This window comes from Acanthopagrus latus, chromosome 17 (assembly GCF_904848185.1).
Source record: "Acanthopagrus latus isolate v.2019 chromosome 17, fAcaLat1.1, whole genome shotgun sequence".
NCBI classification, from domain to species: Eukaryota; Metazoa; Chordata; class Actinopteri; order Spariformes; family Sparidae; genus Acanthopagrus; species Acanthopagrus latus.
The window spans coordinates 10,362,429-10,386,603 of record NC_051055.1 but is presented as its reverse complement, the minus strand read 5'-3'; the positions used below and the strand labels follow the sequence as shown (position 1 = coordinate 10,386,603).

At 39.7% G+C, this 24,175-nt stretch overlaps 3 protein-coding genes across 7 annotated transcripts in view; 2 read left to right on the top strand and 1 right to left on the bottom strand.

The window, feature by feature from the left end:
• LOC119006260 (zymogen granule membrane protein 16-like) overlaps positions 1–12,121 on the top strand; it is a 19,891-nt gene extending 7,770 nt beyond the window's left edge. The window contains exons 1-7 of one of the 4 annotated variants that reach the window (XM_037074778.1): positions 9,351–9,767; positions 9,914–10,109; positions 10,368–10,456; positions 10,596–10,722; positions 10,812–10,911; positions 11,209–11,301; positions 11,384–12,121. In XM_037074778.1, coding sequence (XP_036930673.1) covers positions 9,707–9,767; positions 9,914–10,109; positions 10,368–10,456; positions 10,596–10,722; positions 10,812–10,911; positions 11,209–11,301; positions 11,384–11,527 — 810 coding nt within the window. In that variant the 5' untranslated portion in view covers positions 9,351–9,706 and the 3' untranslated portion in view covers positions 11,528–12,121. Of the gene's footprint in view, positions 1–9,350; positions 10,110–10,367; positions 10,457–10,595; positions 10,723–10,811; positions 10,912–11,208; positions 11,302–11,383 lie in introns of those variants that run through there. The other 3 variants (XM_037074781.1, XM_037074779.1, XM_037074777.1) reach the window with 3 other exon arrangements.
• Positions 12,122–13,380: 1,259 nt separating this feature from the next.
• Positions 13,381–16,737, top strand: LOC119005396 (zymogen granule membrane protein 16-like). The gene is made up of 6 exons (XM_037072968.1): positions 13,381–13,755; positions 14,152–14,240; positions 14,380–14,506; positions 15,098–15,197; positions 15,466–15,558; positions 15,645–16,737. Exons 2-6 carry the CDS (start codon positions 14,189–14,191, stop codon positions 15,786–15,788), a joined length of 516 nt encoding a protein of 171 aa, XP_036928863.1. The 5' UTR covers positions 13,381–13,755; positions 14,152–14,188; the 3' UTR covers positions 15,789–16,737.
• A 133-nt stretch (positions 16,738–16,870) lies between these two features.
• On the bottom strand, positions 16,871–20,928 carry cmtm8b (CKLF-like MARVEL transmembrane domain containing 8b). 2 transcript variants are annotated; one of them, XM_037072966.1, is made up of 4 exons: positions 20,754–20,928; positions 18,543–18,716; positions 18,181–18,374; positions 16,871–17,281 (listed from the first exon to the last, which is right to left on the bottom strand). In XM_037072966.1, the coding sequence occupies exons 1-4, from the start codon at positions 20,883–20,885 to the stop codon at positions 17,233–17,235; spliced, it is 549 nt and encodes a 182-aa protein (XP_036928861.1). In that variant the 5' UTR covers positions 20,886–20,928; the 3' UTR covers positions 16,871–17,232. The 2 variants fall into 2 exon arrangements, with proteins under 2 accessions (XP_036928861.1, XP_036928862.1); XM_037072967.1 differs by having other exon boundaries at positions 18,255–18,374.
• Positions 20,929–24,175: the final 3,247 nt, after the last annotated feature.

Below are 24,175 nucleotides of genomic sequence, written 5' to 3'. Positions count from 1 at the left end.
GGCCCCCGCCCTCTCTGGTCTGCATCGGTGGGACAGACATTGACATTGTGGACTCTTACAAATACCTTGCTGTGGTGCTGGACAATAAACTGGAGTGGACCACAAACACGGAGGCAGTCTACAAGAAGGGCCTGAGCTGGCTTTACTTCCTAAGGAGGCTCAGGTCCTTCAGTGTCTGCAACCAGATACTACTGATGTTCTATGAGTCTGTTGTCGCGAGCACCATCTTCTTTGCTGTGGTGTCCTGGGGTGCAGGCATCTGCCATTAAACTGTACAATGCTTCACAGCTTACCACTGTAATTAAAAATGCACCTTTTTCTCTTTATCTTGCACCTTACAAATCCACTGAATTCCATTTTGCTCAGTATTTATATTATTTAGTATTTCCCTGGAACTGCTAAGCATCTTATTGTATATAGTGTATATAGTATAGTGTTTTCATTTGTGTATTGTATTGTTTTTAATATCAATATCTGATTTATCAATTTATCAATATTTTGATAACTATCTATCTATCTATCTATCTATCTATCTATCTATCTATCTATCTATCTATCTATCTATCTATCTATTACAGAAGGGAGACTAGAAGAAAGAAAGAAAGTATTTGCATGCTGTTAATTCCATACCTTGCATTGTAAACCCACATTATTGCATATGTCATCAGGTCTCTCTCCCCCTCCTTCCCTCCCTCTCTCTTATCCTCTTTTTTTCTCTGTAACTCAGTTGCAATCCCACCAGGTGTAGACTGCTGAGTTCAGCACTTTGGTCCCAGACACAGTTAACTTTAAATGCCATTTAGTGACACTCTGATGCAACATGTGTGACAGCAGGCAATAAATGAGAATTTTAAGCCTGATGACAGCGTAATAGCCTAAACTCTGCTGTGTCAGTCACGGTTAATCAGTGATGTTTCAGAGAGAGTGAGGTTTCCATTGACCCACTTACAGAACAAAATGCATTGTGGAATTCACAGGTTAGCGGAGACCACAAGTGAGAACTCTGTGACATGCTTAAGAAGAGACTTCCTCTACATCAGGAAACTCACTTCGTGGGTAATTCAACTGTAAAGACGACGTGAGATGTGACAGATGAAAGACGTGCGTAATTTCTTTCTGAATTCACTGTAAAAACAAAAAACATTCCTCCGCTGAATTAAACTGAAATCTGTTAGTATGTGACCAGATGTAAAAACAGAAAAACAAAGGCAGTCTATTTAGTCAGTTTATTTTACCAAGGATTTCATGTATTCCTCTCTGAACCATTGAATATTGTTTGATTGAGGATTAAATGTCAATCCTTTTTTCACAGCTGTAAAAAAAACCTTAGTATTATCATATATGTCTTTATCACTGGAACTGGTCCAGTTTTTTCTAGCAGCAAGAACTGTATTCTCTCAATGAGAGAAAATTCCACTTTTTCCATCAGCTATAATTTAAAGGTTAGATTAACCTTTAACTATTTGCTGTATGAAAAGATATAGTGGAGTAATGCCGTTGGTCTGTCTGTGTTGTGATCTGAGCTTCTCTACTCTGTGTTTTGGTAGCCAGGACAGCCAAGCGTCCATGTTACTGCATCCGCTTTCCACATGGCGGCCTGGCCTAAACAGCACACTAAAATATGCTTCTGAAAGCATTTTAAATGAGAAATATAGTATGCAACAACAAACCTTGATTCATATTTGATTAACACTCGCTTATTTTACAGTTTGATCTGATTGTGTGTCCAGATTTCTTTTTTTCTTTTCAACTTAACTGAGTAAACGATCCACAGATTTGTTTCTGGTCAGAGATCCTGGTGCTCTAATTTGATATGTAGCGCCAGTAAATGTATCTTTCATCTTGGGACCTTACCTTTTCCATGTAATAATTACAATCCTGATGACTTGGGTGATCTTTGAACATTTTATCTTGCTCCTCCGACAGGTCTTATTTCATGAACAAAAATCTAAAAACCACTCTGTAGATTCGAGTGGCTTTGAAAATATGTCACTAAAATTGTTGCTTATGGGTTTGGGTAGGGCTTAGTGGTTCACTTAGACAAGATAGCAGTGGGTGGCGCTCTCATCAGGAGTGTATATGCATGAATACGTAGACAGGCTGTGTTCTCAGACTCCTTTACCATTTTACATTTTAGTGTTTTATTAGCTATCTATAGAGAACCATATCTGTCTCCAGGAGCAGTCTCAGCATTTAAGAGCAATAAGACTCGTCATTACCATCTTCAACTCTGAGCTCATAATTTAAAAGAATATTGTATCTGTGGCACACTGTCAGATGAACAGACTCTGGTGTCCTGCCAAAGTCAACCTTACTCTCAGTGAACTGAACAACCCCCACTTTTGCCCTTTAGACCAGATCAGGCTTTACACAGCGGCACCCAAGGCCGGCGATGTGCTCCCTGTCCACTCTGCTCGAGCTGTGCAGTCTTCTATAGACTGCAGTAAAACCTAACAGGTCTTTCTATAACCTAAGTTGCATCAGTTTACATTGTTTTACAAAGTCCTGGTTAATGTATTACTTTTTCACAGGAGGTGATGGAGGAACTCTCTTCGTCTGTCTGAGCTGCTCCCCCAAAGCACTAGGAACCAAAATACAAAAACAAATCGAATTGTATTTCAGGTGGGATTGGAAAAAAGAGTAGGAGGGGACTGAAACTGTCAATTCTGCAATCGTCCTCCCCAATAAGCAAGTTAGAACAACAGGTAGTAAAGACATATAGTTTTGAATTTGTATTCATGAAGCCGTGGAGAATTGTGACCCATTTCGACTTTGAGTGGTAGCTTGTGAAACTGTCTAGATGAGTCATCACCGTCCCACTGTACTGTCTCTCTGTATGGGAGATTCCATCAATAGGACCCACGCTGTCGTGTACCATCGGTATAGTTTTTGTGTGTAAACTGGCATGCTCATTTATTCAAGTCAGAAAACATTTCAAGGTCTTTCCACTAAATCTGATTTCACCCTCGAGGTCAGAAGTCAGCATTATACAGTGTCCTTCCAGCTCTGCCTGTTCTGCTGCCATCTCACGTTTTTCACGTTCAGCACGCTGGCATGCGTCCAGCGCAGATCAGAGGCCAGTGGTAGTGACCTGTTTCTGCTCCAAACACATGAACGATACTGAACTTTGCAGAGGCTGGTTGCATGTAATTAGGTTACAGTTCTCCTCAGTTTAAACTCATAAATCTCTCTGAGAAGTGTAGTGATGTTTGTTTAAAACCAACTGAGAATCATTTTACAGCTGCTTGTCTGCTTGGTCACATCAGTGCTGATCTATACTGAATTCTCCTTGTATTGCAAAAATAAACTGGGTCCTCTCTGCTGGAGATTCAGCTTGGCATTTTCATAAGTCTTACTTGTAAATGTGTCCACACCCCAGTAATGCTGCAGACTCGAAACTGTCAATTTCAGCAGAACTGACAATTCAGACATAAAATGAAACCAAAATGTTGCGCTGCAAGTTGATGGACAGATTTGTTAATTTTCTACCAAGCACTACTGAGATTGAAAAGATTAGCTGACGTGGCACTGGTGGCAATGTGCCACACTGGGCCCCAAAACACATGAGAAATGCAGCATATTTCAGCAAGTGTCTGACAGAACATAAGAAAATATCTCTGGATCAGTTATTATGAGTTATCATGCCGGTAAATTAAAGTTCAAGGGGAACTCCAGCTGTAAGAAATAAAGGTCTGTTTATTAGTCATGATTAATTATCAGCCTGAAAACAATAATATCCTCTGCGCTAAATTCAGTCATTTCCACACACAGTCTTTCCAATGGAGAGCCAACTTGTGTTTTTCTTTTAAACCAAGTCCCCGTCTGCTTCAGCTGTGTAGGAGGACGCTGCAACGTTGTTCAGCTCCAGGAACATTTTGTGAACCTCAGAACTTTACCTGTGTTTTCCAGCTTCATGTCTGCAGCTGGTAAACATTTGTCAGTCGCTTTCAAGGGCTTTGGTACCAATGTCTGCTCAGTCTGCTGATTGTGAACTGTACAGAAAGCGATCTGTGGCCAAGCCTCGTTTTTGTAATAACTCCATATGGCATGTCAGTGTGGTATTTTCCATGATTAACTGGTCAAAAGATGTAAAAACTGCTGCGCTTGTTCACTACTCAAAGTGCTGTGACAGTTTATTTAAGTCCATCAAAAAGTCTGCGACAGTGATCCCACAGCAACAGGCCCTCACTTCCATGCTGTCCCTACCTGTAAGTCATCACGCAACATGTAGTTTATATGCAGTCTAAAAAAATCATCCACAAATAACACAAATAATGACGTATTTCTTTGTGAGCCCATTGTGACACCAAAGGACATTACACAGGAAATACGTATTAGGAGCATTTAAGGGCTTCATAAGCTTTCCCTGACGTGGGCGATGATGATGTGCTGATGACGCTGGATGACAATCATCAATCGCAATCTATTATCTGTCAGTCTGTGTGGCTTAATGTTGACTTCTCCTGGTTCCCTTGGAAAATGTCAGTGTGAACAGGAAGTGGACCAGTCCAGACCAGATGAACTGAACAAGATGATGTCATTTATGTGTTATAATGGCTGATTTTTCACTTTTTCTGGGTCGAAATGTGCCCTTAAAGGATACTGTTGCTTTTTCCTAGTTTACTTTGGTGAATGCTACACACATTGACTTTCTGCATGTATTAGCATAATTACTACTGCACCCCTGTTCACCCTCCACAGCCAACACATCTGACTTCTTGCCACATTGCGCATGTTGTTAAAGGAGAACTTTGGTCGATTTAAACATGCAGCTTCATTGCTCAAGCTACCCTTGACTTGCCAGTACTGAAGACGCAAACACATTTGGTCCAACAATTACAGGGCTCCATGAACGGAGCATTAGCATCGACAGCTAACAGCATAGGGTCAGAACTTTACACTGTGTTTTAAGCATCTTAACATGCTCCACATCTCACCCCAAAAGTCATGCAACATCAGCAGACACCTTACAACACAGCACTGTAGTGTGTATGACTAAAAATGAATTAAAAAGTAGTTAAAACAGTGTGTTTGTGCAAGTAGCCACATACTGGTTTCGTGACATCCGTGTCCTCCGGTAGCTAGACTGAACTAGTCAATCCGTCGAGCGTGTGCTCAACAGGCTTAACGGGCTATTGTAAGGCTCACGGCTCATGACAGGCTGTAACATGGACATGTACATTATGAACAGAAAAACGAAAATGCTGGAATACCTTTCTGTCTCCACCGGTGAGGGAGTAAGCGCACGCTCGACGGATTGACTAGTTCGGTCTAGCTACCGGAAGACACGGATGTCAACAAACCGGTATGTAGCTCCTTCAGGAGCAGGAGCTTCAGGAGCCCTGTAATGGTTGGACCAAATGCGTTCGCGTCTTCAGTACTGGCAAGTCAAGGGTAGCTTGAGCAATGAAGCTGCATGATTAAATCGACAGAAGTTCTCCTTTGATACTACGACTGCTTTTACACTCCTCATTCAAAACTTTGCACATTAGATTCTATTTGTTTTAACCACCGTAAAATACACATTGTGTTGTAGTAATTGCTATTCACCATTGTGAATTCTTGTACTGGACAACTTACTTATCAGTTTTGGATTCAGTTTTTGTGTCAAGCATTTTGTAACTATTTAGAGGTGTCATGTAAAGCGTTCGATAGTTGTTTATGTCTTTACAGAACAGACAGGATTGTGTATTCTTAGTAACAGTTGAGCAACCTGTAATACAAAGCGAAAACACTTTCTCCGTGTTATAAAACCATTATGAAACCATCGCGCACATTTATCCTCAGACTTGCTGAGCTTAAAGCAACTTTGCAGTGGAAGGGAGCAGCAGTTTCATAACTAGGCTGCACGTTTCGAGTGTATCAACATGTTTGGTAATGTGATTACTTGGTGAACTGTGTTGTCTCCAGGAGCAACGCTGCTATTAAGGTCAAGGAGGACTTTAACATGTTTTTTTTTGTTTTGTAAATTAAAGCAACACATTGCAATAAGTAAAAAAGCAAGTGAATAAAATGCACATGAATATTTAATGCCTGATGGCTTTGTTAATAGTAGTACAAAGAACGGTTAAGGGACAGGATGTAAAAAACAAAAGTTCACAAGCTTGGATATTGCCTCAGAGTTTCAGTTTCTCTAGATTAAAAAGAAAAAAAGAGACATAGAAAATGGTTTTCAACAGCTAATCCAGTCTGAGGAGTAAATATCCCAAAGTTGATCCGGTGAAAGATCAGCGCAGCATTTTTTGTTGTCTTGTTTGTTTGCTGTATGTGAAAGTATAGAACAGCTAGTAGTTCTTGCTACTTCTGAGCTGCTCCAGTTTCATTGTCCTGGTATTGTGCATGCTTTCTCATGGTCATGGCTTATTCGTTCATGTCAGCAGACTAGAGCTGCTCTTAACGTTAACACCGGCGCTGTTTGACGGATGCATAGCAGTGAGGTAATGTGTCCATTTGCGACTGTAAGTTTAACAAGCGTAATATGACGATGGTGAACCGGAGTGAACTCTGTTCGAGTGCGGTACCACCAGACTAAAGAGCAGCTCCCTTCCTCAGGTTTTGAGACCTCAGTCTGCCATAAAAATAATTTCAATTGTAATCACTTTGGCCCAGATCTGTCGGATTTTCGACCCAGGGAGGGCAAGAAAACAAAACATGAAATAAAAACAAGCAAGTTTGAGAGTTGGAAACAATCAACAATTTGCTGTAGAGGCACAGGGCTCCCACTGTAACGTCAAGTTCACGTCAAGAGCCGTAAGTGCTGTATAAACACAAACCACAAGGGCAGCTTGTACTTCAAATTTCAAGGAGGCTGATGTCTGTTCCCACAATAAACACTTCCTGTCCGAGACTGTCAGCCAAAACAAGAGCTGAGAATGGTCTTTTGGCAAAGTGTGACAACTTTGCATGCCCATATGTACAAAGACACTAATCATTCATCGCACTTGTTTTGGCCATTTGAAGACAATTGTACTCAAAATATCTTAGAAAATGAGGTAATTTGACTTTGTTTCTTGAAAAAAATTGAATGTTGTACTTTAGTAAGTCCCATGTTATGACTGATTGAAATGATGATGATGATTTTTTCTGCCACTTTGTCTGCTTTTCTAGCTATAACTTAAGCTTAAGCCGCTCAAATACAGTGAAATACAATCATACAATCAGCACCAAAACCTCAACGATCGGGTCTCGGAGAAATAATTGAAGTCACACTGGAGAATCAAATTGGAAAAAAAACTGTTGGTGGACAAATAGGTCACTTCCTGTGGCAAATGTCGTAACCTAGTTTCAGAACCCCCAGAAGACCCATAAGATGTTTTGAGGTCTAAGTAAAAAAAAAAAAAGAAAAGAAAAAAGTAAAAAAAAAAAAAAAAAAAAAAAAAAAAAAGTTTTACTTTTATACTGTAGACAGGAATCAAACTGAAATAATACAAACAACTTAACTGCAGCAGAACACAATAACACTTTGAAAGCTTGGATGACATGACACATCAAAGGCTCAAACTGCTCTATACGCCATGCTCATCTTGATCTGCAGCAGCTCAATGAGGACATCCACTGGGCAGATGAAGCACGACAGGACACTGAGATTTAAGTAGAAGTGCAATCACCTGTTACTGGTGAGACGTCTTTGCAGGTTGAAGCCGAGCACTCTGTTATGACGAGCTTCTTTGCAGGTGATCAGTGCTAATGTAAACTATTCAGTGATGAAACACTCTTGATAGACCTTATCTCTACTTAACTCACTGACACACATATCAGCTTACGCTGATATGTGTGTCAGTGAGTTAAGTTGTCAGATTGTGTGAAAGTGTGAACCATTGTCCTCATATTTAAACAGCCCACCAGCTCTGTATGGGATTAATAAAGATTCTTCTTCTCTTCTTTCTTCTCTCTTTTCTCCTCTTCTTCTTCGCTGAAGGCACACATCGACGTAAAACGAGATATAATGAGAATTTGTCTGAGAAAGGCAAGTTTGACAGCATTTTCATTGCCATAGAAAATATCTTTTAGAAATCATGTGTATATGTATATTACACATTAGTAACAGTCACAACTAATACCATTACTATCACTATAATTAAACAAAACACATGCGATGGAGTTGCCATGTACAAACAAAAGTATAATGGCAATGTTTTCTCGAGATTCAAAGAGGCTATACTCCTTCCCAGAAGTGGGTCAGAGGTTATGACACATTACTACTCATCTACATCTGACGGCAGTGAATTGAAACACATCCTACAGCTTCACTCTCTGGGTTTTTCAGTGCTTGTGGTTTCTACATGTCGGGCTGCTCTCCAAAAAACAAAAATCGTTTAGATGTAGCTATCTCAATTATTTCAAACCAGTGTTTGCCAAAACTCAAACCAAGTGTCTGTTATGCACTACTGTCATGGCTCATCTGCAAGTGGAAATGCCCCTGTTTGTGGTTTTGTAAACTGGTTTCCCAGAGTTGAATAGGTCAACACAGACGTCATTGTGACTCACACAAAACACAACCATCAGCAAAGACCGAAAGTATGTTTTTAATTTAGTATGCAAGATAATACAAAACACATCATGCTACAACACTTTATTTAGTCTTTGCAACAGTCAGCCAGAGCAGAAAATCCCTTCATGAAGAAGCTATTTATTTTCTGGCGACGTCATCTGTGTCCTCTCTTTGTATCATTTCTAAAATTACCTTCCTCTCTTTCCTGCAACAGAGGGTGTTTCAGCAAGGTTTAACAGTGGCATACCAGCCATGTCTGCAGGTCAGCTCTTCAACTTTGCAGCACTTTTGCAGGTTGACTGCGGTCGGTGGCATCGTTTCAGTCGGAGGTCACCGTTTGTTGTGCATTTTTATAGTGCAAAAAACATATAATTCATTAACCAGGAAGATCACACCTTCATTTAAGACGAAGACATTGACCTTTGGTGACCTCCGAGATTTTTTAGAATTTTTATAGAATTTGTTCTGATGCACTCACAAGGAAGTTGGGCACAGTAAAAATTTTGATTGATTTATGATAAACCATTATGATCTGTGTATGATTAGCCAGTATATTTATGTGTATCTATATTTAACAGGCATCTTAGGCAAAGGGATTTCCATTGGATAAATAAGCTTTTATTTAACTTGAATATCACCTCATGAGCTATGATCAGCATTGTGGTTATTTATACACATACTTATGGCCATGTTCAAGGTTCTGTTGCCAGAAAGTGTGAGTTTGTACATGCTTGTTTAATTAGGATGAGGATTCCAGTAGAACCAGTCTGAGCAGTGTTGTGGAATTTTCCTCAAGTCATTTGCTTGTTTCACCGGTTCATGAAGAATGTCGTGTGTGTTGTGTGTTTTTAAAGGTTTTGAAACTCTTGACTGGATTCTGTTATTTGAAGACTACACACTGCTTTGAAAAACACTGAGATGAATGAAGAGCATTTGAATTGAGTGAATGGCCATTTAAAATATCATGCTCAACCTTATTTTGAAAGGTTGTAAGTTCTATAATTGTGGGGAATCTGACAGATCGATAACACTTCCTGATTGATAGGCAAATGAAGGGATGATAGATATTGAAAAACTGGAGGGACGGCGGGCCATGCTTGCTGCGTACTGGCCTGATGCTGCAGATATCTTCTTTTTCTGTCCGTTCTGTGGGGAAGTAGAGTGAATGTGGTGTTTTTTAGTGGTGGGAGTATAAAATGCAACACAGCAGCTTTCATGGGGCTACTAGTTACCGTTTGGCCATGGCACTTTCACACAGCTTGTTTTCTCCCAAAAGGTTGTATGCCTGCTCTCACCTATTTTTGTGGGGAATTCCTGGCTTTAAAGGGGCTGTTGAAACCAAAAACACACACAATTCCTTATATGTTCCTGTACTTAATGAGGCTTTGATTTCGTTTATGTCTATTCTTGTTTCAACTCTAGATTCCCAGAAGCACACACCTGAGAGATACATAACTATAGGTGTGTTTCTGTTCAGCTGTAAGCGGCTGTCAAGAAGGAATGTGCTGATGGGTGGTGTGATATCGAAGATAGTTGTTGCTTTTGAAGGGCCACCCTCACAGTATCAGCTCATCCTCTGCTCAGGACTCCAGCTGGCTCCAGGAGCTCCCGACGGTCGGTGAGTTTAAGCATCTGTAGCTGCAGCTTTAAGTCTGCCTTTATCTCAGAGTGGCTGTGGGCACTGATTATTTAATTTCTGCAGATTTTATTTGTATTTACACAGATTTTCATGTCAGATTGTTGAGTAACTGCTATTAAAAACCACCATGTCTAAAGAAATTCATAGAGCGGCTTATGATGATGATGATGATGATGATGATGATGATGATGCTGATGATGATGACGATGATGATGATGTTTAATGAATTGGTTTCAGATTCCAGTGCTGTCTCTGGACTCCCTCACACATCAGAATGTTTTTCTTCCTGATCTTCGCTGTGCTCTGCACCAGCTCTGTGGCAGCACGTAAGAAGCTGACTCAACTGACTGAGACCTTTGGACACCAGTTATATACTTCATACTTTTATACACAAGCATCAAGCTTTGATCAAGAAGCAGTAGCTTCCTCTTGACCATCACATATCATTTTTTTCAACTCCTCTAGCTGCCATGGTGCCCAACTCCTACTCTGTTGCTGTTGGAGGTGGTAGTGGCACGTCCTTCTCCACAGAGGGAATGGGAAGGATCACAGCGATCAGGGTTTGGGAGATTCCCAACGCTTACATCACTGGGTCAGTTGCAAAACCCTCTACCTTTAGTGCCTTCACGTCTTGTTGTCGTCTCTGGTGCTTAACAGTTTCCTCTCTGCTGTGTCTTGCAGGATCCAGCTGCGCTACGAATACATTTGGTCTGCAAGGGTTGGTCGTGTATATCACAAAGCACATGAGCTGATTCTCTTTGACAATGAGGTCATTGTTCAGGTGAGCAACTTCACTGGCACTAAAATTTAATGAGATTATGAATTATGACAAAAACACTGTGCCTCAGAAAATAAACTTCCACTGTTACAGTCTTTCTTGGATTTATTCTTTAATAATCAAACCATCTAAATGTAATATTTATTTAACTGGTATACATTTACAAACAGTTTTTAAATACAGGTTCAGGAAATAAAACTTCTAGAAGCAGTTTTCTTTCTTGCATAAATTCATGTGTTTATTTACTGAGGACGAAACACCCTGACAGCTGTGTTCACATGCTCACACTGTCTGTTTCAGGTCTCTGGCAAATTCCACCCCTCCAACTACATCTATCAGGTGATCTTTGTGACCTCCAGAGGGCGCTCTCTGGTCGTTGGACAGCCACAACAGGTCTTTACCTTTTACCTTTTCTGTTTGTTTCACTTATTGATAGCTTTACTCATGGTCATGTATGACTGATGTTTTTTTACAGAGATCCTTTAACATGTACGCAAACCACGTGGACGCAGAGCTCAGACTGCTGAGTGGCCGCTACAATGGCAACGGGATAACCTCACTGGCGGCTCACTGGGGGGCGGTCTACATGAATCAAGGCAACAGCAGCAGCACGGAATGAAGGACTGATATGATGTTTTCTAGTTAGTGCAACATGTGCACTGGAGCATTTTATACCAATTGTTGGATTTATTGGTAATGATATGATAAACAATAATAATGAAAGATAAGCTCAGTTTGGGACCTTGGATGATGCAGTTAAACACAGGATCAACTCAACATGCACATGTCATAGCCAATACTTTTCATGTATCAAATGAAGGAGCTTTAATTAGAGCATTTTGCACATCTGATTGAAGCATTGAAGGAAACAAAGCGGTAGACCCTATTCACACAGCAGCAGAGAATACAAAGGGTTTTTTTTTTTTTGGTTATTTTCAATATGCTGGAAATTGTGCAGTTCTGTAGAAATCTGTCAGATTTCACTTATTGTCCTCACAGTCCACAAAAGTTTATTTAAAGTTTGTTTGTGAATTTCTTCCTCTACTTTGTCTCTGTTTTGTTGCTATTTTTATACATACTTAAGGCCATGTCCGAGCTTTTGCTGCCAGGAAGTGTGAGTTTGAACATTGTTGTTTGATCAGGATGGTGATTCCAGTAGAACCAGTTGGAACAATTTTGTGGAGTTTCCCTTTCAGGTCATTTCCTGGTTTTTAAACTGCATCACATATAAGTGAATGATCATTTCAAAAATCACCCTTGTTTTTTAAACGCAAAAAAAAATCTACGGCACTGTAAATCAATTTGTAGCAGATTCATGTCAATGCAGTGGTTAATTTGTCAAATGATGACACATAAGCAGAATTTTGATAAGCATAAGACCGTCCTCAGTAGACTGTTTTCTTCTAACATCACTCTAAAGGGTAAGAAGCTGAAATGCTGGAGTTACATCATGCTGCTGTGTTCCAGGAAATAAGTCCTATACATTTAGGGCATCTGACAGATTGTTATCACTTCCTGATTGATCAGCAACTGAAAAGATAATAGACAGTGAAAAACTGGAGGGACATCCATCCATACTTTGAGATGAAATAGAATATTTGATAACCCATTGGCTAACCTTGGCAATTAACCACCTCTGAGCTAACATTACTGTTGGATTACATCTAGTGTATTTTACTTTGTCCAAGTCATGTTTTGATAGTCATTGCCTTTTCAGTTCATAATGAATCAGGAAGTGGTGAAATTATGACAATTTCATATGTCTAGGACTTTTGACCTGCAACACAGCAACAGAGAGCCGAAGTTTGTCATTAAGATAATAAAATATACTCTAGTTCTGTGTGAAACCGCTCAGGGAACTACATCATCTCACTCAAATACATCAACACGAAAATGTATGAACAGATCACAATAGAACTGGCCACACCGACAGCTGCAGTAATGAGAAAGGGTGGTTCATCAGTTCTGCAAGCAAGCTAATGTAGGGGACCAGCTTTACAATGTTCAAAGCGAAACTCTCGCCAAAATGCAACCTAGGCTTTTTGTTGTGAATGTACCCAAGTCAAACCTTCGTGTAAAAACATAATTATGACGAAAGAGGAACTTTTAAGATTTACCGGATTTTCATTTTCAGGTCGAGCTCATTTTCAGTGGGAGTGCTATGGGCACTTTTAAGAGAGCATCAAAATAGCTATTTTTAAATCACTAAGAAGACTCAACACAACATGAAACTTTGCTTGTTTTGGTGTGATCTGCTGAGTTTTGGAGATACCAGCCATAAAAAACAGAATACAGTAAAAATGGAATAGATAGATAGATAGATAGATAGATAGATAGATAGATAGATAGATAGATAGATAGATAGATAGATAGATAGATAGATAGATAGATAGATAGATAGATAGATAGATAGATAGATAGATGTTTATTGTCAATGAAAACACAGATAGCAGCTCTTTGTTGGCAAATATACATATCAAATATAGACAAGTATAAGAAACATGATAAAACCAGTAAGATATATATAAAAAAAATAGTAAAATATATACCACAATATAACAAGATATATAGATACAAGATATAACAAGATATATATTGTCTGTAGGCACAGTGTGAAATTTGTTCCTATTGTTTTTCTTCCTGGTTCACATTCAGATTCCCAGAAGCACACACCTGAGAGAGAATTAAAACAGGTGTGCTATTGTTCAGCTGTAAGCAGCTGTCAAGAAGGAATGTTCTGATGTATGTGATGAGGAAGAGAGGTGTTCCTATTTAAGGGCCACCCTCACGGTATCAGCTCATCCGCTGCTCAGGACTCCAGCTGGCTCCAGGAGCTCCCGACGCCAGGTGAGTTTAAGCAGCTGCAGCTGCAGCTTTAAATGAAGTGGGTCGTAACTCTTTTTACAGCTGATTAAGGAGATTTTATGAGTATTTACACAGATTTTAGTTCAGATTGTTGAGGTACTGCTTTTAAATACCACCATGTCTAAAGAGATTCATAGAGCTTCTGATAACTATGATGATGATGATGATGATGATGATGATGAGTTAAGTTAATACTTCCAAAAACAAATTACGGATTGGTTTCATGTCTAAAGAAATGCATAAAACGGCTAATAATTAAGATGATGATGATGATGGTGGTGATGATGATGATGATGATGATGATGATGATGATGATGATGATGATGATGATGATGATGATGATGATGATGATGATGATGTTTAATGAATTGGTTTCAGATTCCAGTGCTGTCTCTGGACTCCCTCACACATCAGAATGTTTTTCTTCCTGATCTTCGCTGTGCTCTGCACCAGCTCTGTGGCAGCACGTAAGAAGCTGACTCAACTGACTGAGACCTTTGGACACCAGTTATATACTTCATACTTTTATACACAAGCATCAAGCTTTGATCAAGAAGCAGTAGCTTCCTCTTGACCATCACATATCATTTTTTTCAACCCCTCTAGCTGCCATGGTGCCCAACTCCTACTCTGTTGCTGTTGGTGGTGGTAGTGGCACGTCCTTCTCCACAGAGGGAATGGGAAGGATCACAGCGATCAGGGTTTGGGAGATTCCCAACGCTTACATCACTGGGTCAGTTGCATATCCTTCTTGGCCATATGTGCTTTGAGACTGTATGAAAATGATCACTGGGTAGAAGGGAGGGTGGTCAGAAATATTTGTAAGAGCAGGCATTGGTATTTATTTTTGTTCTTCCCCTACATTAATATTAATACATTAATATTTCTTTGTATCCCCCCCTTGACCTACAGCAAGCCTGAATCTAGTAACTGATGGTAGTAATATCCATTCAGCTTGGTTCAGGGTGGCTGGAACTATGATTCAACGAGTTGCATCAGTTCGATGCTGTTATATTACTTTGAGATATTAGTAGGGATGTCATTACAGTTGATCTAGTGAAGGGAAAGTTTTGGTTTATTAAAAATGGAGCCAACCCTCTCGCCCAAATCCTTCTCATACAGTCCCTTAATGCTTCAGACGGTTTCAGTGTTTATCTCTGCTTTCTATGTGTTTGCTGTGCTGTCTTATTGTTCTTGTTATTTCAACAGTCACAGTATGTATGGCTGTTCCTGTGTTTTCTCTCCAATCGTAATACAGTTAGTGTCTTGACGTCTTGTTGTCGTCTCTGGCGTTTAACAGTTTCCTCTCTGCTGTGTCTTGCAGGATCCAGCTGCGCTACGAATACATTTGGTCTGCAAGGGTTGGTCGTGTATATAACAAAGCACATGAGCTGATTCTCTTTGACAATGAGGTCATTGTTCAGGTGAGCAACTTCACTGGCACTAAAATTTAATGAGATTATGAATTATGACAAAAACACTGTGCCTCAGAAAATAAACTTCCACTGTTACAGTCTTTCTTGGATTTATTCTTTAATCATCAAACCATCTAAATGTAATATTTAATTGATATGCATTCACAAACATTTTTTAAATACAGGTTTCAGGAAATAAAACTTGTAGAAGCAGTTCATTTACTGAGGACGAAACACCCTGACAGCTGTGTTCACATGCTCACACTGTCTGTTTCAGGTCTCTGGCAAATTCCACCCCTCCAACTACATCTATCAGGTGATCTTTGTGACCTCCAGAGGGCGCTCTCTGGTCGTTGGACAGCCACAACAGGTCTTTACCTTTTACCCTGTCTGTTTGTTTCATTTATCAATAGCTTTACTTATGGTCTTGTATTAACTGCTGATGTTGTGTTACAGACATCCTTTAACATGTACGCAAACCACACGGACTCAGAGCTCAGACTGCTGAGTGGCCGCTACAATGGCAATGGGATAACCTCACTGGCGGCTCACTGGGGGGCGGTCTACATGAATCAAGGCAACAGCAGCAGCACAGAATGAAGGACTGATATGATGTTTTCTAGTTAGTGCAACATGTGCACTGGAGCATTTTATACCAATTTTTGGACTTTTTGGACTTTTTCAAATTAAAAAATACATTTATGAGGGGACAATGATTTACTAACAATGATGAAACAAATGGTATGATTTGTTGCACTTAATCAAAATGTAGTCTCTGACATCACATTCAGGGTTGGTTGCTCAAATGTCTAAACTGCTGTGTTCTCAGGTGCAAGTCATAGAAACATAGGCAATCTGAAAAATTCTTATCATTTCACTGCTTCCTGATTAATTAACAACTGTAAAGCAAATAGATAGTTTAATCCGGAGGGGCATCGGACCATATTTCACGGTAAAACAACAGGTTTGGTACCAGATTAGCTCCACACTCAACAGCTAATGTTAGCATTCAACCACATTCTAACTAAAGACATTTTTTTATCTTGGTAATGAACCATACAGGACATAATGAAATGATAATGGTTGATGAGTGTGATGAGGGAAATGGCCACCGTGTGAATAAAGCCAGCTGAGTTTTCTCACGTGTCCTTTTCTTTGTAATGAATAAAGTAATCATTTTAAAGAATGACCATGTGATTTTTATTTTCTACTGTTTTTTACCTTGTGAAGATAACCTAAACTCATAACACAAGAAGAGAAAATCAACTTGGTTTAACGATATTGAAGCTAAACATTTAAAGCTAAACATTTTCTAAAAGTCAAACTTGAGTCTCACAATGTACATACTGAATTACTATGGATACAAGTTAAATATTGATTCAGTCCGATTGATTGAAATAAATCTAATTAGAGAGTCAACCTTAACTGTTTACGACGTCACCTTAAAAATGTCCTGGCGGCTCCATGTTTGAAATAAAGTGGGACGGTGCCCTCTTGGATGCCCAGCGTGGTGAAGGGCCCTCTCTTCACTCTGAATATGTCACACCTTTGTGTGCTCTGGTGCCCCAACACATATATTGGCCAACCATACCAACCAAGTCCACCACTGGTGCATATACACATGTAAAGTGGTCCTGCCTGTTGAGAAGAGCCTAAACTGTTACAAATATAATAGAAAAAGATTGATTTTCCCAGATTTATTGAGCTTCATTTATTCATTTGTGCACAACTGTAGACAGCTGTTCGTTAATTCATGTGTCACCACAGTACATCCACCCTCAAAAATATACCAGCAAACATGCTGAAAAATGATGTCTGTGTTTTTGAACTGATTTGGCCTCAATGAACTCAGCTTTACAGATGTGTAGTAACTGTGAGTCTACAAAGTTTGCTGAGATCATAATCATAGTCAGGATAAGAGCTTTAATTCGACAGAAGCCTTGTGCTGGTCTGCAGTCAGATCTCAGTCGAGATGGCCAGAGAAATGTCTGAAGAATATCTTGATTTTATTGTCCCTCTTCTGTGGTTTTCCAGGCACGGTAGCTCAGGTAACTACTTCCTGCATAGCAGAGTGTGGTGAGAAATGCAAAGAACTGAAGGCATGAAAAGCGGAGAACAGGTGGGAAAAGAAGAACGAGGGGAAGTAAAAAGGGACAAGGAAACAGTGAGAAAGGGTAACAGTGACTTTTAATATGTTGAAAACATTTAATCATTGTCTACTCTTTGCAAGTCAAAGCAACGGCTAAGATTAAATGTCCACATAACACACAGATATTGTAATAAAGGTACATGGTAGCCAACCAGAGAAGAACGGAAGTGTCAGGTGAATGTCACATGTTTGAAACACTTCAGTGAGAAATGACAAAGTGAGCCCTGGAGCTACAAGCCATTTGTTATCAACCAGGTGGTAAACAGCTCCTTTCAGTAGAATGACAGAATGAGGACATTCCCGTCACTTCAGTCATTTACTGCTCTGAGGACAAATGTCATGTTATGAGATTCTTCTTTAAATGTCAATCTTGCCATGACGTGACAACTTAAAGTTATCGACATTGTCACATCTGGCGTTTTGGGTGCCATAAATAAGTTGTTCCCATTTGTACTTATTCAATGCTTTTTTTGATTTGTATAGTATATTTTCAAGTGTTTGTAGACACAATCCACACGCAATCCACCAAGTCCAGTTTACACTTCGAATATCCAATATTTCCAAAGTGCGTCAGTCTGAAGATCAGTGAAATCACCCTGTAAAGATGCACTTTGGGAAATGTAGATTCCTGTGTTTTTGGAGCAACACCCATACAAAGACTAGTGAAGGATATCTTTCTTTTTTATTGAAAACATAAGTCTCTTGTTAGTTAAAATCTAATCAGTCTGTGTGTAAGTCTCAGCTCCAAAAGCCACCATGTCTCAGGTCTGTTGTCTTGTCTTGTCTTGTCTTGTTGACTGTAATATGAACCCATAAAACTCCATTTCCATTTTTGATACATACACAGCTAACAACAAAATCCTTCTCTTTGGGTGAACATTTCCCCCCACACATCGTATCAACAGGAGCACTCTTACTGCCGATGCTGCCCAGCAGTTGTAGTTGTGTCGCCCCCTGATGGCCTGGTCCACTGAGAGAGCATCTACCACTGCTGTCACCAGGTACAGAGCAGCAGCACTGCAGTTCACACACAGTGACTGGGAGACAGAGGACATGAAGAGTGGCATACAGAAAGACAGGACGAAGCAGTCAGACAGTTCTCTCAAGTGTGAAGCCGAAAACTGATAATGGTGTGTGTGTGTGTGTGTGTGTGTGTGTGTGTGTGTGTGTGTGTGTGTGTGTGTGTGTGTGTGTGCATTTGTTACCAGGGTTGTCCAGGGGATCTGTGGTATCCTGTTGTGGACTCCAATGAGGTAAACTATAAACAGGCAAACGGTCAGAACCCAACACACGACAGCAAAAAACATGACCCAGCAGAGAGCAGACAGCCGGAAGTACTCGGTACCCCCGACCAGAATCCACACCAACATGCCACACACCTGGGGGGCAAGGGAGTAATTTAAGACCTCAAATGACTTCTTGATTTACTTCAGAGTGAAAGAAGGAAATGAAAAACAAACGCAGGAAAAAGATGAAACTAGTAACATGAGCAGAAGAGAGACAAATGTGGTGGGACAGGTTGGCATAGTTGTTCTCTATATAATCTCTGTGTATACAGGTCAAAGCTACAGCAGTTACTGTAGATCTTAGCCGGTATGGGAAATTCAATAAAGCAAGAAGAACCCTAAAGTCATATTATATCTCACACTGAATTTACATAAACCTCAACATTAGTTTGGGGGCAATACATGTACTTACTGTAGTGTCAAAGACGAGTAAAAGTAAATTCAAAGCTCTTTTCTTGACATATACAGAGAGCATTCAATACAATGTGGAGTGAAATGCAAAAAAAACTTAATGAGATAAAGGGATGAAAAGATGAAGACAACATATTGTTTACATTTACATTAAGGGCATTTGGCAGACGCTTTTGTCCAAAGCAACTTACAATTAGAACATTTGTCACATATTGTGTTACGTGTATACACGTTATACAATATACACAACATATTCACTGCAAATATATACATAGCCACCAACAAATATCAAAAATACATACATATTATACTACACAAAATGAAACAATAGTTCAATTCTACATATATTAATGTATAAGTATACATTGTATATATGTCAACCAATCATCAGCCTGGATGATTATCAGTCAATATTCAGCATTTTCATTAAATGATCAGAATCAGTGTCATGCAATTAGTTTTTTTTATCTGATTGCAAATCAAACTAATTAAAAATGGAAATCCGTAAGTAGAATGCACTGGATTTAAGAACATGTAGGACTGCTTATATTCCATCACTGGTCTTTACAGCTTCATTGTTCTTTTTTTTTTTTTTTTATACCACTGGGAAGTGGTGAGGGCATTCATCAGGAGCAAGATACAAACACAGCCCCTTGTAAAGCACCTCCTATCAATATTATTTCAGTTTGTTCCAATTTCTGTTCTCTAGAATGTTTGCGTCATCTAATTTTAAGGTCAGTCTCAGTTAACTACAATAACTTGCACCCAACGTGCCTCCATCTCCTCTGAATCTGAAGTGTTGTGTGGAGGAACTAAATCTCTTTCCTCTTGCGCCAAAACCGATCCCACCCTTCCTGTTTCACAACAAAAGATTCCTGCTGGATGTTTCACATCCGACAAGAAAACATTTTCTGTAAAACACGAGTTCAAGTTTAATTTTAGCTCTGTTTAAATGGAATCCCTCACAGGTCATCTGCCAAGTCACTGAGATGTTTCAGTGCACCTGTCCTAGTAATTTAACCCTGAATAAGCAGTCAAATGTGGTGTTTTCAGGATGCAATTTAGATTTTTTTTATCAATCCTCAAATTTATCGATGAATTGAAAGCAATGATCCCACAATCTGTTACATAAATCGACAAGTTTGAAGTGCGATTGCAATAAAATTTGACTTAAAACTCTCTGCAGTCATTTCCAATCAGATTAGTCTGACAGTGGCCTGCCCAGCCTCTGTATGGCAGCCAGCCAGACTGTATTTACAGAAAAACTGTCCAGACTTTTTCCCGCTGCTGATTTAGAAAGGAAGGGAGACAATGAGAGAGATAAAAGGAGGAAGAGTCAATATGCTTGGCATGTTTTTGGTTAACTTCCTATTTTCCTTGAAAATAGGTTCATAGATTTTCTGTAAATCCGTTAAATGCAGTCGAAGGAATGATACTTGAATCCTTTCATGACTTTTTTTTTACTCGTGAATTTCAGATCTTTTTCAAAGAAAAGGATTAAAAAATGTATTTGTGTACAGAACCTGCCCTCATACATGTTGTACTGTGCTACCCTCAAAGAAACGTCGTCTCGTCTTCTCTATTACTGTCTCTCATAAACATTATAATTATTTCCACTTCCTGTCACTGCTCCATTAAATGTACAATCAGTTATCCCAGAAGTAACTTCTTGTCATCAAATCAGGCGCCAAACATCTTGGAATCCATATTCACACTTACTATCTCAGCCAGGAGGAGTAATCCTGTGGCAGTTGTGGTGAAGTGATGGTCGAAGGCCAGGGTGGAGGTTGAGATGTTGCATTCTGGTACTGAGGGAGTCCTGCGGGCCGACACCACTGCAGCCCTGTCCATGGTGCACTGACGCTGGCGGTCTGTGTGCTTTCAGTCAGGCTGTCGCTTTCGGAGAGGAAGCCGTGTTCCTGTCCCGGACTCTGACAAGGACACCCCTCTTTGAGCTGATGAATACTGTATATCAGCTCACATATCAACAACAATTGCACACACAAACATTTGAGTTGTGCCTTGTCTCACACACTTTCATTACAAAATAACTGATTGAAGAAAAATGACTTCTCTCTGTTGGGTGCTTTAAAGTGAACAACTCTACACTGTAGAGCCAATTTCGCACAAAAACAGTTGAAACAATAGCGTGACGGAGGCCATGCCGCTACGTCACATGTTTGATTTGGCTCAGAGGTGGCAATAAATAGGAAGGGAATGGAGATGACAGTAGTACAGAAGCTGATGATGACAAATCTGCTACTGATGATGAATAAGGCTGGCAGGCTGGAGGCAGAGGTGGCGTCTGTGTTAGGGGGCCACAGTAGTGCTTCTTCTAGCAAACAACCAAACTACAATTATTGTTATGTTATTGCTGTTATGTGGTCACTGTGTTCAGCAATACAGTGAAAATCAATTTGGTTGTGTTAGCTAATGCACAACCATGAAGGATTTTTGTTTGTGGTGCATTTAAGAATGCACAGAGGGCAGTTATAACAGAACGACAACATAAAGACTCTGAAAACAAACACGGAAAGACTTTCACTTAATGTGAAAACAGCCTACTAATGTCACTATTAATAAGCTCTAATACTTGATTAGCTGAATGGTGAAGCATCCTTAAAGACACCAGCAGGGGACATTTTCACTCACACCTGAATCACAATTAATACTAATGCAACTTTGAAAATAAGGGCGACACACTGTGGCGCGTTACTTATCTCAAAGTTTAATCTGCAAATCCAGCAGATTCAGTGAAATGAAATGAAATGAAACCAGCCGAGATCACTTTAAAGATCCCTCCCTGTCTTCTGACACATGCACCCTTTAAATAACAATCTGTGTCTGATATGATTTCTACATTCTACTTTAAAGATCAGTGTCTTTGTTCAAGATTCTTAAAATAACATTTCAAGTTTAACTACAGAGTACATTAAGGAAAGGAGAAATGCCCAGTCTCGGTGTGTGTGCACTTATACTTGCGGAAGCTGCATATTGGACCAACGTTGGCTCCGAATTTGCGATCATGTTAAACTCAGATTTAAGCTGAGCACACTGAAGCTTAAACATCCATGTGAATGAACAAACCCCAAAAAGAGTCAAGTCATTTGTATTTATAAAGCCTATCACAACTAACATTGCCCCAGTGGGTAGTACAATCTGCACAGTGCACACATTCTCTCCTTAGACCCTTGATTCAAGTAAGGAAACCCTTGTAGCGAGAGAGAAAATACACAAAATTGAAGAAACCCCAGAAAGAGCCGCAGAGGAGGGATCCCTCTGCCAAGAATGACGGACCAACAATAAATGTCCCATGTACCAAACAGACCAACAGCGTCAAACAGTAAAGAAACTACAATGAGTTAAAATATCTGATAAAAGTAGATTCTAAAATATACATGTGAAGACAGTAAATTCAGGAGGATGGGCAGGCCAAGGTGTGGCTACACGACCTCCTCTCTATCATGGTGACTTGGAACAGGACAGGATGACAAGATTATCGAAAGAATCATCAGAATGTGTACAGATGGTCATTTTTATTTTTTACCCAGTGTTTGTTTTTTTTTTGTTTTGTTTTTTTTAAATAATAATAATAATAGTAAGATTGTAAAACAGAAGTAAGCAATGATCCATGAGGGGGGCCCTGAAGGTATGACGCTCCACATCCAGCATGTGTGAGGCAGGAGAGTGAGAGGTTCCCGCGCGTCTGAGTGGAAACAGAAACAAAAACAGAAGTTAAAAAAATGCAGAGTCTCTCAGAAGTAAAAGATTGTTGTGTTCTAGTACACAGTCGAGGAGAAGGAGGGGCCTCCTCTTGCTCAGAGCTTGCTGCTGCATTAAGTTGTTTTGGACCACTAAGAGAGAAGAGAGATATCTGGCCTAATTAAAACACTGCTGCAGTGCAGCCATAGAGGCAGTGATTGTCTTTGACCACTGGGGGGCAGTAGTCACACATGATAACAAGTAAGAGGAAAAACGGGGACAAAAGACAAACAGTTGAGGCCAACAAGAGGCACTGTTATCACTGAGGGCTTGTAAATAGTGGTTTTATTTACTAATTGTGTCGCAGCTTGGTTAAGCTAACATGGCTAATACCACATACTCTTTGGGGTCACCTGCCTTTAACTTGGGTGACCCAGAACATAATGGTGCATGTCTGTGTGTTTTTCCAGGACAGAGTAGAAAAGGTTGGAACAGAGGGAAATAAAGTGTTCCAAGGTTTGTATTGATAAACAAAAAAATAACCCCTATATGATGAAACAGAGTTTCATTTCAGTTGTATTTGAATTTAGTCAGTGAGACAATATCCTGTCAACTCTGGCAGCAGATCCCCAAGAAGGCAAGTCAAGCTTTAACTCTGATTGGACAGCAGTGACTCAAACAGCCGGGTGACTTTAAACTATCATCATTAGTTTCATTACAATGAAATCGATTGTCATTGAAGCCACTAGAACTTTTGGACGTAAAATCAAAGCAGCTCCTCCTCTCCTTCAACACATGCAAACAAATAGACCAATAACCTTCACACTGAGATGGTGCAGTCGATAGCCAGGGCGATGCATTATCTGACTGGATATTTTACATGCTTTATCTTATTCTACTCGATAGTCTAATTCTGCCCTGATGAGCACATTCTGCTCTGAACAGCGATCCATCCACCGCAGCAATCCATACTCCCCATTACTCTGTATCTCCATTTACTGAACCAACAGGCCGGCTTTTGTTGACTATCAATGGCTACATGTAGCCAATACAATGAAAATAAAATAGTCAATCAAGGCATTTCTGCCGATGGATAGGCAGCCTGCGCCTATTAGTCTTTCTTGAGACCAATAGATTTTCTATATAAGCTGTCTAACAGCTAATTATTACAGCAGGACTGAGGTCATTTCACTTTCATTCAATTAATTAAAAATGGAAACACAATCTCAATGTCATTTACTAATGTCAGAGCATATTCTTAATTATTTCTTGACAGATTGAGTGTGGCCACCTTCAGAAAGTTTTCAGTGTTAACCGTTTAGGAATTCCCTTTGACAGATTGCCGTTGCAGTCTATGCTCTGTGTTATATTTGAAAGGTTAATTATAGATGATTCCTTAATAGAAGATAATTAATAAAGCAAATGAAAAAAGTTTGTTA